This window comes from Rissa tridactyla, chromosome 4 (genome assembly GCF_028500815.1).
Source record: "Rissa tridactyla isolate bRisTri1 chromosome 4, bRisTri1.patW.cur.20221130, whole genome shotgun sequence".
Taxonomy (NCBI): domain Eukaryota; kingdom Metazoa; phylum Chordata; class Aves; order Charadriiformes; family Laridae; genus Rissa; species Rissa tridactyla.
Window position 1 is genome coordinate 68,493,009 of NC_071469.1, and position 15,568 is coordinate 68,508,576.

Consider the following 15,568-nt stretch of genomic DNA (forward strand, 5'->3'; position numbering starts at 1 on the left):
CTCCAACAGCAAAGACTAAAAGATCCTCGGGCTAGAAGAGTTTCCTGGGATGTGGGATAAGCTGGATGTTCACCTTTGCATGACAGATGAAGGCAAGGAACTCAGCCTGGGGCCATATCACAGGTAAGGTCTCTGACTACCAAGCTCCTGGCAATAACGTGAACTCCTCTCAGCATAGCTGTGCGTGCACAGGACGTGAAGAAGCATCCATATCACCGTGTGTTTTGGCCCAAGGGCTGTGAGCAAGCAACGTTTTGCATTTGATTTTAACACAAATGTATGTGTCTGTGTTTCCTTCTTATTTTAATTAACAAAATGTCCATAGGAAGACTGATGATCATTTTTCTCTAGTTGCGACAACAGAGGTACACAGAGACAAATTCATGATGCAAGCAAATTAACAGAAATATTCTGGGTAAGAAAGAACTCTGAAAGAAGTGCAACAGATTTCCCCCATCCTGGCCTTTATGACAGATGACTTCCATTGCTGCAGAACAACGTTTTTGCGCTCTACCATACAAAAGTCAGAAAACCAGAACATCCTCCAAGCAAGCACAGCAAAAAACACACATGTCAGGCAAGGAGGTTGTTGGGAGCTTGGTTTATCCAGAGGTGATGTGTTGGATTTGCTACTTGAGTTGTTTTGTTTTTTTTTTAAGAGAAGGATAAAAACATCAAGTTTTAATAGAACGAGAGGAGTCAAGATTCCCTTAAAGCTTCCTCTGCTTTCTAATGGTTTTGTCTAGAAATACGTTACGGGAAGTTATTCTAATCATCAGCCTGAGAGCAGGATGTGAAGATGCCGCTGATGAGAACACCCCCTAATACTCAAATGCTAGCAGACTTGCAATCATTTAAAGAACTCATTAATCTAAAGAAAATACTTAGAAAGAAACTTTCATAATGAGAATTGGTGAGTAGCCAGCTTTGCTGAAATGAGAGCGCATTTCTTCTTTCTCTGGTTTGACCCAAGACACCTTGATGGACGACAGTGTCTTTGATGGAATTAAATATTTTGCAGTAACTTTGGGTACAGTTAAGCTGATAACGGAAGTCTTTAAAACGGCTGCGTTTCACAGACTTTCTCGCTAAGAACTCGACAGGTAAACCGCACATGGTCGCTGATCTGCCTGCGGTGAGCTCCTGTTCAAAGCAAACGGAGGAAATGAAAGATATTGCATTATGTCTGTACCTCTTAAGGAACGGCACTGTGGTACTCGAAACAATTTATCATCGCAGCAAAACTTTCATTAACATCATCGGATGGCCGAAAGGGAAAGGCACTAAACACAAGAGCTCAGTAGAACAGAGACAAAAGGGAGCAGAGTTTGCAACTTGCTTAGGAAAGAGGTATCTTTAAAAGATGTTCCTTTATCTGAAAGCGTTAATTTAACTGCTTCAGGAGACAGGTGTGAAGGAGTCTCCCCCCTCAGCAGCTGTGTGCAACGCCTGTTGTTTTGCAAGGGATCCGTGTTCATCCGAACCGACGAGCAAGCCCCCGGCTTGTTTTTCTTGGAAGGATTTACAATTACTTTTAAGTTAAACAGGCCAAAAGAGAAAAAATAAATAAGAAATTCCAAAGATGGTTATGACTAAATGGGTTCCTCGCTGCAATGGCAGCTTTAGTCTGTTTTTTACTTTAAGAACAAACATGTCCTCCCGTGCCAATGCTCACTGGAAGGGGACAAAAATCAAATAATGGCGGAAAAACAGAGAACATACTAAATGCTTACGCATATTAGGAGGCTTCCAGATGAATCCTGGGAGCTAACCGATGGAAAGCAATGCACTGAGACCTGCTACCCCACCCCCCCTTCAGCAGCACGTGGCAGTCGCAGAAACCAGTTATTTACGACCTGCAGAAGTGGAGAACACACGTTACTGGTTACGTACACCCTGGAGACGCAGAGGACACACCCTGCACAGCACTTTCAGGCAGGCACGTTTTGCACCATCTCTCAGCTGATATATATTCCCCCGAGGCGTCGTACCTGGTCCCCTTGCCATTTCGCTGTGTTTATCCCCACTTTTTAAGGGTCACGGAAAAGACCGACGGAGGAGCACAGAGCTGCCCTGAACACACCTCAGCATCACGACGGCACCTCGATGCCTCAGCCTGCTCTTCAAACACAGCCTCATCTGTTGCCTCCATCGTTTATTGATCCACACCATTTCTGACTTTCAAAAAGGGTAAGTTACTTTCGTTACTCATTCATTTACTTAAGACTTGTTTATTTTTGAAGGACTCTCTCCGGTTTTAGATTATTTTTTAGTATTATTAAATGCGTGGCGCTCATGTGACGTCATTCCCAATGGGTTCCAAGTCAGGTATGAGCGTAGTCATGGAGTTGGGCAGTCTGCCACAAAGAGAGGAAAATGCCCAGAAAAAATTCAGAGCTGCCGAAGGTAAGGTAGCACCCATGGAATGAAGCACATCCAATACAGGCACGTTCAGATAAATGCACGGTGAAAATTAGGGAATTTTAAAAGGGAATGAATTTGAATCTGAGCTCTGGTGGTGCTTTGAGACAACTTTACATTTCTGGGTAAAATTAGCGGATTATTGTCTAATCCTGGGATTGGTAGTCCGCCTGACAGAAGATGTGAACTCCATTTACCAAATGCTTCTCCTGCAAGGCTTAGGTGCTATTTCAAGTAAATACTCTTTTCTCCTCAGCTGCTGTGTGAAAATCTTGATACGCAACAACAAAAAGAGATGAAATAAAAAGAAGCAATGATCTTCAGGCAAAATGCTAAGAAATATATACACAAAATAAAATCAAAACTCTGATACGAATTCATCTCATATTTCACTCCTCAACTCAGCATTGCTTTTAGTAAAGATAAATCAACCAAGATCGGAATAAAGATTTTTTTTTTTCCTAAAGGACATCTCTTCCCCTTTAACAGAAATAATAAGGGGAAAATCATAGCAGGCAGCAACGCTCTGGGGCTAGAAGGCAGCCATGCTTCATTTATTGAATGGGTTGTTCCTCGTTGCAGTCCCTTCTCAGAAGTAACAGGGCCACGCAGCAGAGAGGAAAAAAGAAAAAAGCCACCTCAAACACTGTAATGATAATTTGTTCAACATCTTGCAGCTCCTAGGCATCTCATAGGCACGGTCTTCTATAAATAAAAATGTGAGGGCATATTATTATTACACGATGACTCATGAAATTTTTATCTGCAGGGAGCTAGGGGCTGTGGCTTCCTCTGGGCTCTCTGGTGCTGTCTGCTGGGTCAATTAAAATATCGAGATTTCTTTTCGCACAAAGCCTTTCCTCTCCCTTTGCTTATTCCGAGTGCGTGTTTCACTCACATCTCCCCTTCACAACCTCATCACCCATTGTAAATCGCAGCAAATTAATGTCGATGCGATGTTCCTGAAACAAGACTGCTTTTGCCTCTTGACAAGGAAACCCCTAAGCCAAATGTCAAAAATGCAAATGGAAATACAATATCACAAATAAATCTGTGGACATCTCTTGATCAACTCCTGCAGACCTGGGCTGATGCAGTGCTCTCTCCCTGACCCCCAGGACAGAAATAGCTTCTAATTCCTCATCCTACTGAAGAGTATGATATGTTGGGCAATAAGAAGTGAACAGGGGTTATGGCTCTCATAAAATATTCACACCACTGGCTCTTTATACAGCAGTTTCTCCCGAGTATGATTAATCACATGCTATTATTTAAAGTTCCCGTAGCGTGGGAGTTTATGTTTCACTACCATTCGCAGATTAGATTATAGAAAATTAGTTTCAGATGAACTGTTTGGTTCAGGTAGATTAATCCACTCTGATGATGCCTATCAGCCAATCGAACTCCTCCTTCAAACCAAGTGGCCATGTCCCTGGGGTTATCCAGAAAGCGATAAACAACCGGGGAGAGTTTCTCTCCACCTGGCAGTAATTGTTCTGCAAGCACTCTTCTCTTACTTTTATCTAAGACAGACATTCATCCTGCTATTTAGTATAATTAAAGCATAGGTACTAATCTAAAGCTCCTACCCAGGGAGCAGTTGTCTGATGGCAGCAGATTCACAGCATGCACAACAGCCTTAATTTCAATAACACGTTCAGCTGACGAGGAGGAAGAAAAGGGTGGAGTAGGTAATGACACCTCCAGGAGCTCAGGATGCATTCACTGCCGAGACAGTGGGTGCAGGGCATCAGCACAGGCAATGCCCAGAAGACGCGGTGTCCTTTGGCGATCGTTTGTCTCCAGTTTGGATGGGAGAACTGCTGCATCTTCAAAACACAAAGTGGCACCGCATCACTCTTGTTCCAGCTAAGGGGCTTGACCCCAGCACAAGAGCCACTGGCTATTTGAAGCCACCACTAATTAATCTCATACATTATTAGAAATGACCAGAAATACACTTGGAAACATGGGACACCACTATGTGAACACTGCGACCCTGTCAGATTAGGATTCAGTTAAACTGCCAAGATAAAGTTCAGTAGTTTGCCAGCTCAACTTACCTCTTACGATGATGTTGGTGGACTTTTTTGCAGGGTTCCCAACGTTGTTATTGGCGATGCAACTGTACGTGCCAGCATCTTCTGACGTGATGGCAGGTATCGTTAAAGTGCCACCATTCAGGACTGTCTTCTCGGGCAGGATGCCGGCAGACCTCACCCACGTCAGGCTGGGGGCTGGCTCCCCTCCTGTCGTCACACAGACTAAGGTGATCGCTTCTCCAGGGTTCACCACTATCGGGTCATCCACAAGAAGCTTAATTGAAGGGGATGCTGCAAAACACAAGAGGACGAGAAAGGTGTAGCGGGACTACGTCTGTGGTGTTGCTCAGTCCTGACAACCACGCTCAAGCCAACTGAGATCAGCAAAAGCAGGTCATCTACAGTGCTCTTTGCGTGACTACGTGCCCTCTGGGAAGGGTGCTCCCCATCCTGATGCCCCCCCGACACCACGTTTCTCATCCTGCTCCCTCATCATCTTTCCCCTTGCTGTCAAACTGCAGCTGAGGATTTATGTATGGACAGCCCTGCGGCTGTGCTCGGGAAGTAATATATAATGTATGGGACAGGTGCCAGCACGCTGGATTTTAAACCCTGGAAGAAAGGAATTAGTAACAATCTTCTTATTTGGCATGGAAAGCATGTTGTTCCCTTCAAGTCAGATCCTACCCATTGAAAACCAGCCCTCTTAATCCACCCGCCTCCCCGCTGAACTCCTTGGGACTTGGCTGCCAACTGAGATGAATGTGTAGAGTTTGAATTGGGTCTGTCGGATCAGGAAGAGTCACCTCCCTTGGGCCAACATCTCCTTGCACAGTGAGAAACTGAAGAATCCAGCACAGATGCTTTTTTCCTTGTACGGGCTGTGCAACCTGCAGCTCACAGCACCAGCAAGAGCGTGGCCACAGCTCCATCTCCTCACAGACACACAGAGAGGTGCAGACCTGGAGGATATTGTCCCTACAATACCCAATGACCAGCTGCAGGGGCGTTCTTTGTCCAGGACCACCAAACCGGCCAAAATACGTTGCAGCACAGGCTAATGGAAAGATCACGCTGCTCTCAGAAAGGAGAAGTGAGTGATTAAATTTCATTCTCTCTTCTTGCCTCTTCTTTTCCATGAAATATTTGCATATGATATAAGACGAGCAAAAGAAATGCTCGGTACGAAGGGACAGGGCAGGGCAATTCATTTTACATGCTGAAATTTAAAATCGTAATCTGAGCTGTGACATCCCCTGTCATTTACATTGAGGGATCCACCCTTGCTGGATTCAGATTTTGCTTGAAGGCATACCCTAAACCACATAAGCAATGAGCCAATAAATAAATACATATTGCTAGTACAGAGAAAGCAGCAATACTAAATAAACACGGGCATAAAGGTGAAGGATTGAAATTCTGGCCAAAGAATACCAGAAAATAAAAAATGAGAGGAAATAAAAACGTTACATCCCCAAATCGTATCACTGTCCTCATTATTACAGAGATATATTCTTGTGTGTTCTGCTTTATATATGAATCTTATTTCAATATTAAACGAATACACACTAATCACTAAAGGCAAATACAAGAGTCAGCTATAAAACAAGAGTTTTCTTTATTTGGAGTTCACCCAAGAGGAATTAGCTTTCTCTGCATTCAGAACATGGAGCACACAAATGGGAAGCACTTCATTTATACCTGTCCTAGCACAGAGAGAAGAGGCAACCCCCAGCTGGGGAAACACTTCAAGAGAGCAGGAGAGCAGAGGTTTACAAGCAAAACCTCCTCTTCCAGCTCCTCCCAGCTTGGGACCCTGCAGATACTTCCCAGTATAAATTCCTGGGTTCACGTGACCAACTTGAAGGTGAAGAAACTGGATGCAGGGCTAAAAATACAGATAGAAACAAGTTGGCACTGCCCACTAACCGCGTCAGTGTCTCTTTGCTTGCGTCCTCTGACCTCATATTCTTTCATCAGTTGATGCATCCATCAGCTGATGGGCCCCTGGTTTGGGGCTAGAGGTATGAAACCCGGCAGTATGTCATGTTCCATGCTTAGGAAGATTTTGCTTGGGTGAAGGCGGCAGAAGCAGGGATCCAGGTACCTGCCGTGCAACTAGAACTGAGCTCCAGACCTACAGGGTCACCACCGAGCAGGGGGTAGCACTCAGCTGGCTCCTCTTTCCCTCTCCCTCCCTCCTGAGTTTAATGATTTTTACTGAAAAACTCTAGCAAGGAGCTGCTCTCTGCTCTCACTAATCATCAAGTCATGAGACAGGGAACAAGAGAACCACAAATAATGCTTCAAAACTTAGAACAAAAGATGAAAGCTCCAACAATGTCAACCCAACCTGGTGGTGTTGTTTACCATAATGGCCTCATAATCCTCCAGATGAAAGGGGGGCCTTCGCCATCCTTCAGGTAGAGAGACAAAGATAGCAGCCGATGTGATAAAAATGCTGTGATACATCCCTTTCATCACAGCACTCAAAACAGTAAGTACATGAAAATTATGGTTTGCGTACAGCAATTTCTCTTTGCTTACACCACACATTTCACTTAACTACAACCTATCCCACTAGACAAACACAAACAGAAATTCAGCGGTACACTCAACTACTACCATCAAAAGCCTGATTTAAACCAGCGAATATTAAGAAATTCAGAAGCAACGTTAAGGTTTCCAGCAAATGAAACTCAGCCTAGCATACAAAGGGTCAAATACCTGTTATATGGTATTTGGTATGGTATTTAGCATGGTATATAGAACATGAATCCACAGCAACGAGCTATTATTTTGATATTTCTCTGCGTGAAACCCTATAACAAAATCTGCACCGTATAGCAATGCACCACTAACACAGAACCTCTTCTTTTTGGCTTGATGGTACAACCTGTCTTTTAAATACCTCCAGGGATGGCGATTCCACCACTGCCCTGGGCAGCCTGTTTCCAATGCTTGACAACACTTTCGGTGTAGAAAAGTTTCCTCATATCCAATCCAAACTTCCCCTGGCGCAACTCAAGGATGTTTCCTCTCGTCCTATCCATGTGAAAGTAGGGACAGCGAGCCGTGGACTGGGTTGCTCAAGGTTGCTACAGAATCTCTCTCTCTCTCCCAGATTTTCTGAGCAAATATCTTGTAGACAAAAAGTTTAGGACTAGCTCTTGTCTGAGCCAGGGGAACGGAGCTCACTATCATGTGAGATCTCCCCCTGTTCTAGTTTCAATGACAGCAAGACCTAGTGCCAAAAGGCGACTCCTCTTATCTACCTTGAGCTATCTTCTTGCAAGAATCTTCCCCTGTGGTATCCGTCTCTCTGTTGACAGAGCCCAAAGATTAGCTTAATCTGGACAGGTAAGACGTAGATGGCAGAAGATGGGCGACATCGATCCTACCTTTAGGATGAGGATTTACAAATGCATCGGGAGCCTACAGACGGGAATGGGCAGAAAGTGCCGTTTTTAACAATATACATGTGCCAACCTCGCATTGATCCCAGCATTTCGCAAATCCTCTTAGTTCCTTGCAATTTCAGAAAACTGAAATTTTGGCCTAATCCTCTCTCTCAAATGGATTTCTTCTCTCTTTCATTTATTTGTAAACTTTTGGGGCAAAACACCACATACAGCATAAATCTCAACTGTGTAATTCATCGCCACACATTTTTTTGGGGGTCCAGCATGATTAAAAAATGGAGTAGGCATTTATAAAGATGACAAGATGATCCAGAGGAATTATAATAGTTGATAATTATACCAAAATACTGTTGAAGGATCATGCTTTGGGGCATAAAATGGTGTCTTTTTCTGGACTGGGAGGGCAGACTATCACATACCCGTCTACTGCAGAGTTTTTGTGCGCTCTTCTGAATTTTCTCCTGCTGGCTCTCGGTAAGGACAGACATGAGATCTAATCCAAAAGGTCAACACATGTGTTTATACATCCTTTCCATTTGTACAGCATCTAGCATGACTGAACCCCAAGTAGGAGACCCACGATGCAGCCCCAGCAGCTCAAGCTGTGATAGTTGTTTAGAGAGCAGGAAATGATGGAATTGAGTCAGAAGGAAGAGGAGATAAAGAGTTCTCCAAAAGATCTGACTCTTACTAAAATGACACTAGTGTAAAAGCCAGTACATGCAATTGTGTATTCCTGGTACAAGTCTGAAATGCGCTGGTTTTGCCTTTATTCCGTATAATCGCTTTGAGGAGTCAGGCGTCAGCCTCCAAGATACAAGTGTTTTCCCCCAACGGCATCCAAACCAACCATGGGAGCAGAAATACAAGTGTGAGCCAAGCTCCCTTCCACTTCTATGGCCCAGCCTGCTTTCCCAAAACAAGGCTGGAGCCAGCACGGATGTTCTGCCTGTTCGGTTTCTGAAAGGCACAGAAAGGCAACCTGAAGTCCCTCACATCCTCACAAACAAGCTTTCACGTGGTCCCAACTGAGATCATTCGAAAAGACACATATTGCAGTGACCGTAAGCGAGCAATTTATGCCTCCCATCTTGATTTTATTATTTAATTTTTACGAAATTTAATTTCCCCAAGCCAGGTGCTTTGCTGGTGGCCGTGGTTACGCAGGGCTCTTCTTACATGAAAAGTGCTTTAAAATCAAAGTGCTTCAAAGCCCCCAGAACTCAGCAGGTAGATGTGCAATCAAAAGAAAAGATGCACAACTGCACCAGCCCAGAATTTTCCTCTTCTAAACAGCTGCTGCCTCAGTTTTTGCTTAAAACTTGCAGAGATCCCACAAAATTCCATGGAAAGGTTTAATTCAGAGATATATTGTATTATTATTTTTTATTGCTATATTCTTCTGGATTTGGTTTAATCTTGCATTACATCATTTATTTATTTCTGCTGTCTTCCTTCTTATTCAACTCCTCTCTAAACAAAATAGTCTGCATTTTGTCAACTAAATAGTCTGAAAGTTTTAAAATTTTAGCCCCAGAGTTCTATCTGCTCACACCATAAAACCCTGGGTCACGGTTCGGGTCACGGAGACACACTGACACGCACACACGCAGACACAGGACTGATATCCTCGATTTCACCCAGAGTTGAAGAATGATAGATTTTCTAGTTTTAAGTTATGTTCAGTCCCGGAAAGTTAAGCATCAGAGCCAACAAAACTGATGCAGACACAGGAGGTTCTCATTATGAAATCTTACAAATTTATACAGAATCCCTAATGCAACAAAAATATCCCTGCCAAAAGGAGTCAATACTAAATGGAGTGCATTATCCCCCCCAAAGCCAATTCTGAAGCTTCGCCCCGGCTGAGGTCTCTCGTAGATGACTATCAGCCATCAGGATTAACAAGACGAATGCTGGGCCATCCAGGTCTGGCAAGCAAAGCATCTCCCAGCCAGAACCTTCGCCCCGGCACTGGCAGAGACTCCTCCAGGCAACCTGCCCAGCGGAAACTTTCTTTCAACTCTCTGATAGGAATAATAAAATCCATTATCAAACAATAGCAAGCTTTGGTAAATATTTCCACGGGTGAGCGCATGGAACAAGCTTTCCAAACATCGTATTTGGACATCGTAATGAGAACGGCTCAGTGTTCAAAAGAGCTCTGCATCTTTACTGCCCTTTAGAAGTAGGGGTTTCTGAGCGCCAGTCCCACATTTCGAAGTCATGGTTGGTTTGCCAGGGGACAAAGACAGCCGCAGTGCCACTGCGAGCTCGCCCCCGCGAAGAACAAGGCACTACTCATGGCGAGGGAAACTGTTCAGGTCCCCATTCATATTGCAGCTGCAGCCTTTTTAAAGGGACTTCAATTCAGAGGCTTTCGTGTGCAAGTATTGCCTCTGCACCCAGTGTATTTCACAGGGCAGCAGAGCCTGGCTGTGAACTCACGACAAAGTGCTATTGGAAGTACAGCAGGTCACAACACACGGTCCTGCTAGTCAAGTCACTACGGAGAATTTAAATCAGAACTGCATCAAGTTTTTTTACCTAATCTTAACGTGTGCACACAAGACAAGTTAGGCGCCGATGACATACAGATGGAGATTAATTATAAAATGCGTCTATAATATATCCCAAGCCGCACAGAGTAGAATCATAGAATCTGCATGGTTGGAAGGGACCTTTGAGATCATTGAGTCCAACCATACAAACACAAAAAAAACCCTACAATCTCTGCCACTAGAGCATGCCCTGAAGTGCCAAATCTACACATTTCTTCAATACCTCTAGGGATGGTGACTCAACCACCTCCCTGGGCAGGCTGTTCCAGTGCCTGACCACTCTTTCAGTAAAGTAATTCTTCCTAATATCTAATCTAAACCTCCCCTGCCACAACCAACCAGTAATAAAACAACACACTGGTTTTGATTAATGACTGGGGCAAAAGTTTCTCAGCCCCAGCACCAAGCTAGTAGTCATTAAGTCATCATTAACACGCTTAAGACACACATTTAACAATACCAGTTTACCAAGTACATTCAACATAATAACCTAGCTCTACAACAAGGTGCTTCCAGTTTAAACGGAGCTGCCACGGGATCATCGGCAGGGAGACTGGAAACATCTTCTAATCAATGATGCGATACAGATGTCCACTGAACTTGAAAGAAGTAGAGTCTCTCCTGCTGCCTGGGATGGGTGTCCGAGACAAACACTACACTGGGAGGAGAAAGATATCTGTCACTGATGTAGCGCGCAGGAAAAATCTGACACCAACGTGTGTTATAATTACAGTGAGACAAATATACGTATTTAGACCAGGTATATGGAATTGAGAAAATGTCACAATTGGCTTTAGGGATTACTGGAAATGCAAAAGAAAACTAATACTTTAATAGCAATATCAAAGCAGAGGTAGAAAGTCATGTCCTTGGCGACTCGCTCATCTATGATGAATTCAAATGTAAGTACATTATTTCATCCAGTTTTGTGAATTATTTTATATGCAGAAGCGAAGTAATAGAACACAATTGAATTACACTTTCATATTTATGTGTGCGTGTATGCATCCGTTTAATTTACAGCCCTGATTTATTGCAGGAATACAGTGCGTATACTCCTAATGATACACATTATGAATAGTTCCTTTCAAGTCAGAGCAAACAGAGAGAACTTTTGAGGTCCCTGTTGGGCTGGGAGCATCATTTCTGTACTTATTTACTCAGTAAAGTTCAAAAAAGAATAGATTATAATTCCCAGCTGAGAGCCAGATTTTGAATTACAGGGTAAAAATAAACTTTTTTTTGACCACACCGCCACAGCACGCTGCGATATAGGAGGTCCTTTCTTTTCATCAACAGTCCTTAAAAATAACAAACAACACCCACACCCTCAAAAAAACCCCAACCCCAAACCGAAGACCAATGAAAATCACTTTTATACACCCATCCTCTCTCTGCTTTACCCTCCCTGCTGCTACTGAAGGCACCGTAACCTCCTGACTGCCCCCCGCGATTGCCAGAGCCGCCCGGTAGTCTGCGTGCCTTAACCTCGGACTGGGGTGCATGTCCCCCCCCGCCACGTACCAGCAGTCACTGCTCAATTTGAATATGCTACCTGGGCAGAGATTAAAAAACCAAACCCTCATATTTTTCATTTTCCCTTAAGCCTGCCATCAAAATAAAGAGGCTTAAAAGTTGGGTAAAGTACAAGATCATTTTGTCCAGGCGTACTATCAAGAATGGAAAATTGTGAGGTTACAGGAGAAGCAGAGAGGGGAGTTACAGGAAAGAAATAAGCAAAGAATGAGATTATATTTAACAAGGTCTATTTTCAGCTGGCCTCCATCACTACATGTTCACATACATGTGAAGAAGCCCGGAGCGCCAGCCCAGGTAACCGTAGCCCGCTCCCCGCTCTCTCCCTCTATTCTCAATAGCCTTTTTTTTTTTTTTCCTCTTCCAACTTTTTCTGAAATCCTCTGTTTTTTAACCAATGGGGACGCAGCTTTGATGACTCATCTCTTTATTCCCGATGTGCCTGGCTGCTTTTCATCCCGCAGCAGCAGCACTTTGATGACTCGCACTTTGCTGGTGCTGCCGTGGAGGCACAGATGTGGCATTGATAGCTCCAACAGGGAGGAAGGGAGGCGGATACGTTTGCTATTCAGAGCACTTCCTCGGTGGTTACGCTCTGGAGACGACTACAATAGCTCCCAGCTCCCACGCTGTATGAACTATTCATTCTGTGGACATTTTATCAAGAGGGTACGAAGGGAAGGCAGGATCCTCCCTTTAGCAGCAGAGCTAAACCCAATCATGAAACTGTCCCCTTCGTCACTATATTTAGACGCACGGTTGTACATGTAGGCTTAAATTCATCTCGGCTAATTTCAACCTCCCAAAAGTCAGGCAGGCAATCCCAGGTCATGTATCTCAATGACATACAAGCACCCCGAGAGCACAATTCCTGCTCTCCAAAAATAGATGGGATGAATTGCTCATCGGAGCCATCTCTCTCCACCGAGAACAGTGCTCCCTGAACAACCAGGGTACTGCAGACACCCCGGCTTTCCGACTGCTAGTTAGGCGAGACAAATCCTATCTTGCAACAGCAACAGTCGCCCACGCAATTAGCAGATTAGGAATGACTGGCTAAGGAGGAGCTGCAGGGAAAGGACCCTCAGCGTTATGCAGATGGCAATCTGGACACAGCACACACATTAGCAACACGTGCCTGGTAAAAGGGAGTTATCACACAGGGATGCATAAACAAGAACTTTGTTGGGGAATGTATGGAACAAGCCCTGCGTTGAACCCCAGGCTCATGAGGCTGGGGGGGCTGTGGAGTACTCTACATACCCTGAGGCACTAAACTTCACCAAGGAGGTGGGCAGAAGAGATCAACAGGAACAGCGTGAGGTAGAGATGACGTGACCCACAGGCAAAAATAAAGAAGCTAGGTTTGTTATCCAACAGAAGAGATGGGACAAGATAACCATCTTCAAATACATGAAATGTTGCTGCAAAGAGGAAGAGGATAATCTCTTCTTCATGCCATGGCAGACAGGACCATGCGGTGGGCCAGACTGCCTGCCAGTGATACGGTACCTCTGCTGCCGGCAGCCAGGTTAAACGGACATCGGTAGGACAAGGTTTAGCTCTAGTGCGTTCTGACATGAAGAATAGGACTAGACGACCTCTTGGGGTCCTTCCCGGCTTTATTTTCTATTATTCCTTTTTGCTACAGCATTAAAACCACCCACCTTCAGTACTCAGCTCTGAGCATACAGCTGGCTGTATTTTTTATCTGAGGATTTCAAGCCTCTTTAGTGCGGGATCACATCTCACTGTCGCCTCCCTTAGAAAGCCAGGAGATGCCAAGAGAAATATTTTTTTTCAAAATGAGATAATTCTCTTAACACTGTACTGTCTGAATGAAGGGACACAAAGCAAAATTATCATGACAAACTACTGCTTAATGGAGGGATTAAAAGCAAATTAAGGCTTTTTCAATTTGTTTCCCACCACATGCCCCAGACAGAACACCAGCCTCAGCTGTGATTTAAAGGAACTATGTCACGCAGCTGAAATATCACATATTGAAATACTCATCTTTCTTGGTAAAAGTTACTGTTGTGGATTATTTCTGTGTTGGAGGCTGCTAAAAATCAGCCTCAATGTTATGTATTAATGATCACCTGCACTAAGCAGCCTCAACTGGCTGCTAATACAGAAAACAAAATACATTTACAAATTAATCTGTGCCACCAGAAATGCTCTGTAGATCAAGATAAAAGTTTTAGCTGCTTTTACTCAATCATATTAGAAGAGATATTATAAGAAGGCCAGACTTTCAATGGTTTTATGGGTAAATATTATGCCTTTTCTATGACACTTTGAAACGATAACACTCTTAAAAGGATCCATTCATGTTATTACTAGATCTGGGCATTCAGATGTGCGAGTCAGAGTTAGCTGTATCTAAAGTTCCCTTTCCCAGCTCTAATGAATAAATAGTGAGTCACATGCAAACCAGTGACAGGTTTTTATATCATCTGTTGAAAATTAACATTTGATACAGAGCAGAATTACGCTTGGAATAACATAACCCCTGTATTTCTAAAGGAGACTGCACTCGTTCCTGCTAAGCATCTTCAAAAAGAAGCACCTCCTGACCACTATACAGTCTAGGCTAAGGCAGGGAGACAGGTCTTCAGGACTTTCATCAGTCCTTACATAGAAAAGGATATGCTGGGGAGTGGAGATAATACTGAATTCAGCCAATAGCTTCCACAACACTGTTTTGCCTTTTAATGTGCTTGCTTTAATCAGAGAACTGTAGAATGATCTCCATCAGAAAGGATCTCTGGAGGCCTCTGGTCAGAGCCCTGATAGAAGCAATGCCAATTCGATCCAGTCGCTCAGGCCTCATCCAGTCAAAGTGTGAGCATCTTCCCAAAGATAAGCAAACCCAGCTCCTTCAGCCTCTCCCGCGTGTCACCTGCTCTAGCTCCAGACCATCTTTGTGGCTTCCACTGGTCTTGCTCCAGTCCATCCATGTCTTGCTTACTCTAGGGAGCCCCAAACTGGACAGAGCAGTCCGATGCAGCCTCACAAGCACTGAACAGAGGGGAAAGATCACTGCTCTGGACCTGCTGGCTGCAGTCCTGCTAGTACAGCCCAGCTTGCTGTTGGCCTTTTTGGGACAAGCACATTGCTGGCTAATTTTCAACTTGTCTGTAGGGCAACCCAGCTCCCCTTCTGCAAAGCTGCTTTCTAGCCAGTTGGTCCCAACATGTACTGGTACATGGGGTGGTTGTTCTTCTGCAGGGGCAGGATGTGGCTAATTTCATGAGGCTCCTGTCTGTCCTCTTCTCCAGCCTGTCAAGACCCCTGTATTGACAACTACTCCATACTGGGTATTTGAGAACTTTCCAAAAGTCCACTGTGTCCCATCCTTTTGGTCATTAATAATTATGTTGTACAGTATTGTTCCCATGTTTGAGCCCTGAGGGATGACATGAGCAAATGACCACAAATTGGACATCATGCCACCCTTCATAACCAAAGGTCCAGCCAATTTTTCACTAATCATTCACATCTCACAAATCTGGCTACAAGGAAACTATGGGAGGTCCTATCAAAGGTCTTCCTAAAGAAAAGGCAAGAGGATGAGAAGGTA

At 44.1% G+C, this 15,568-nt stretch overlaps 1 protein-coding gene across 1 annotated transcript in view; it reads right to left on the minus strand.

Moving 5' to 3' along the window:
• Positions 1 to 15,568, minus strand: part of MDGA2 (MAM domain containing glycosylphosphatidylinositol anchor 2) — a 365,679-nt gene that overhangs the window by 150,203 nt on the left and 199,908 nt on the right. Inside the window, exon 6 of the mRNA XM_054201390.1 lies at positions 4,485 to 4,754. Coding sequence (XP_054057365.1) covers positions 4,485 to 4,754 — 270 coding nt within the window. The remainder of the gene's footprint in view (positions 1 to 4,484; positions 4,755 to 15,568) is intronic.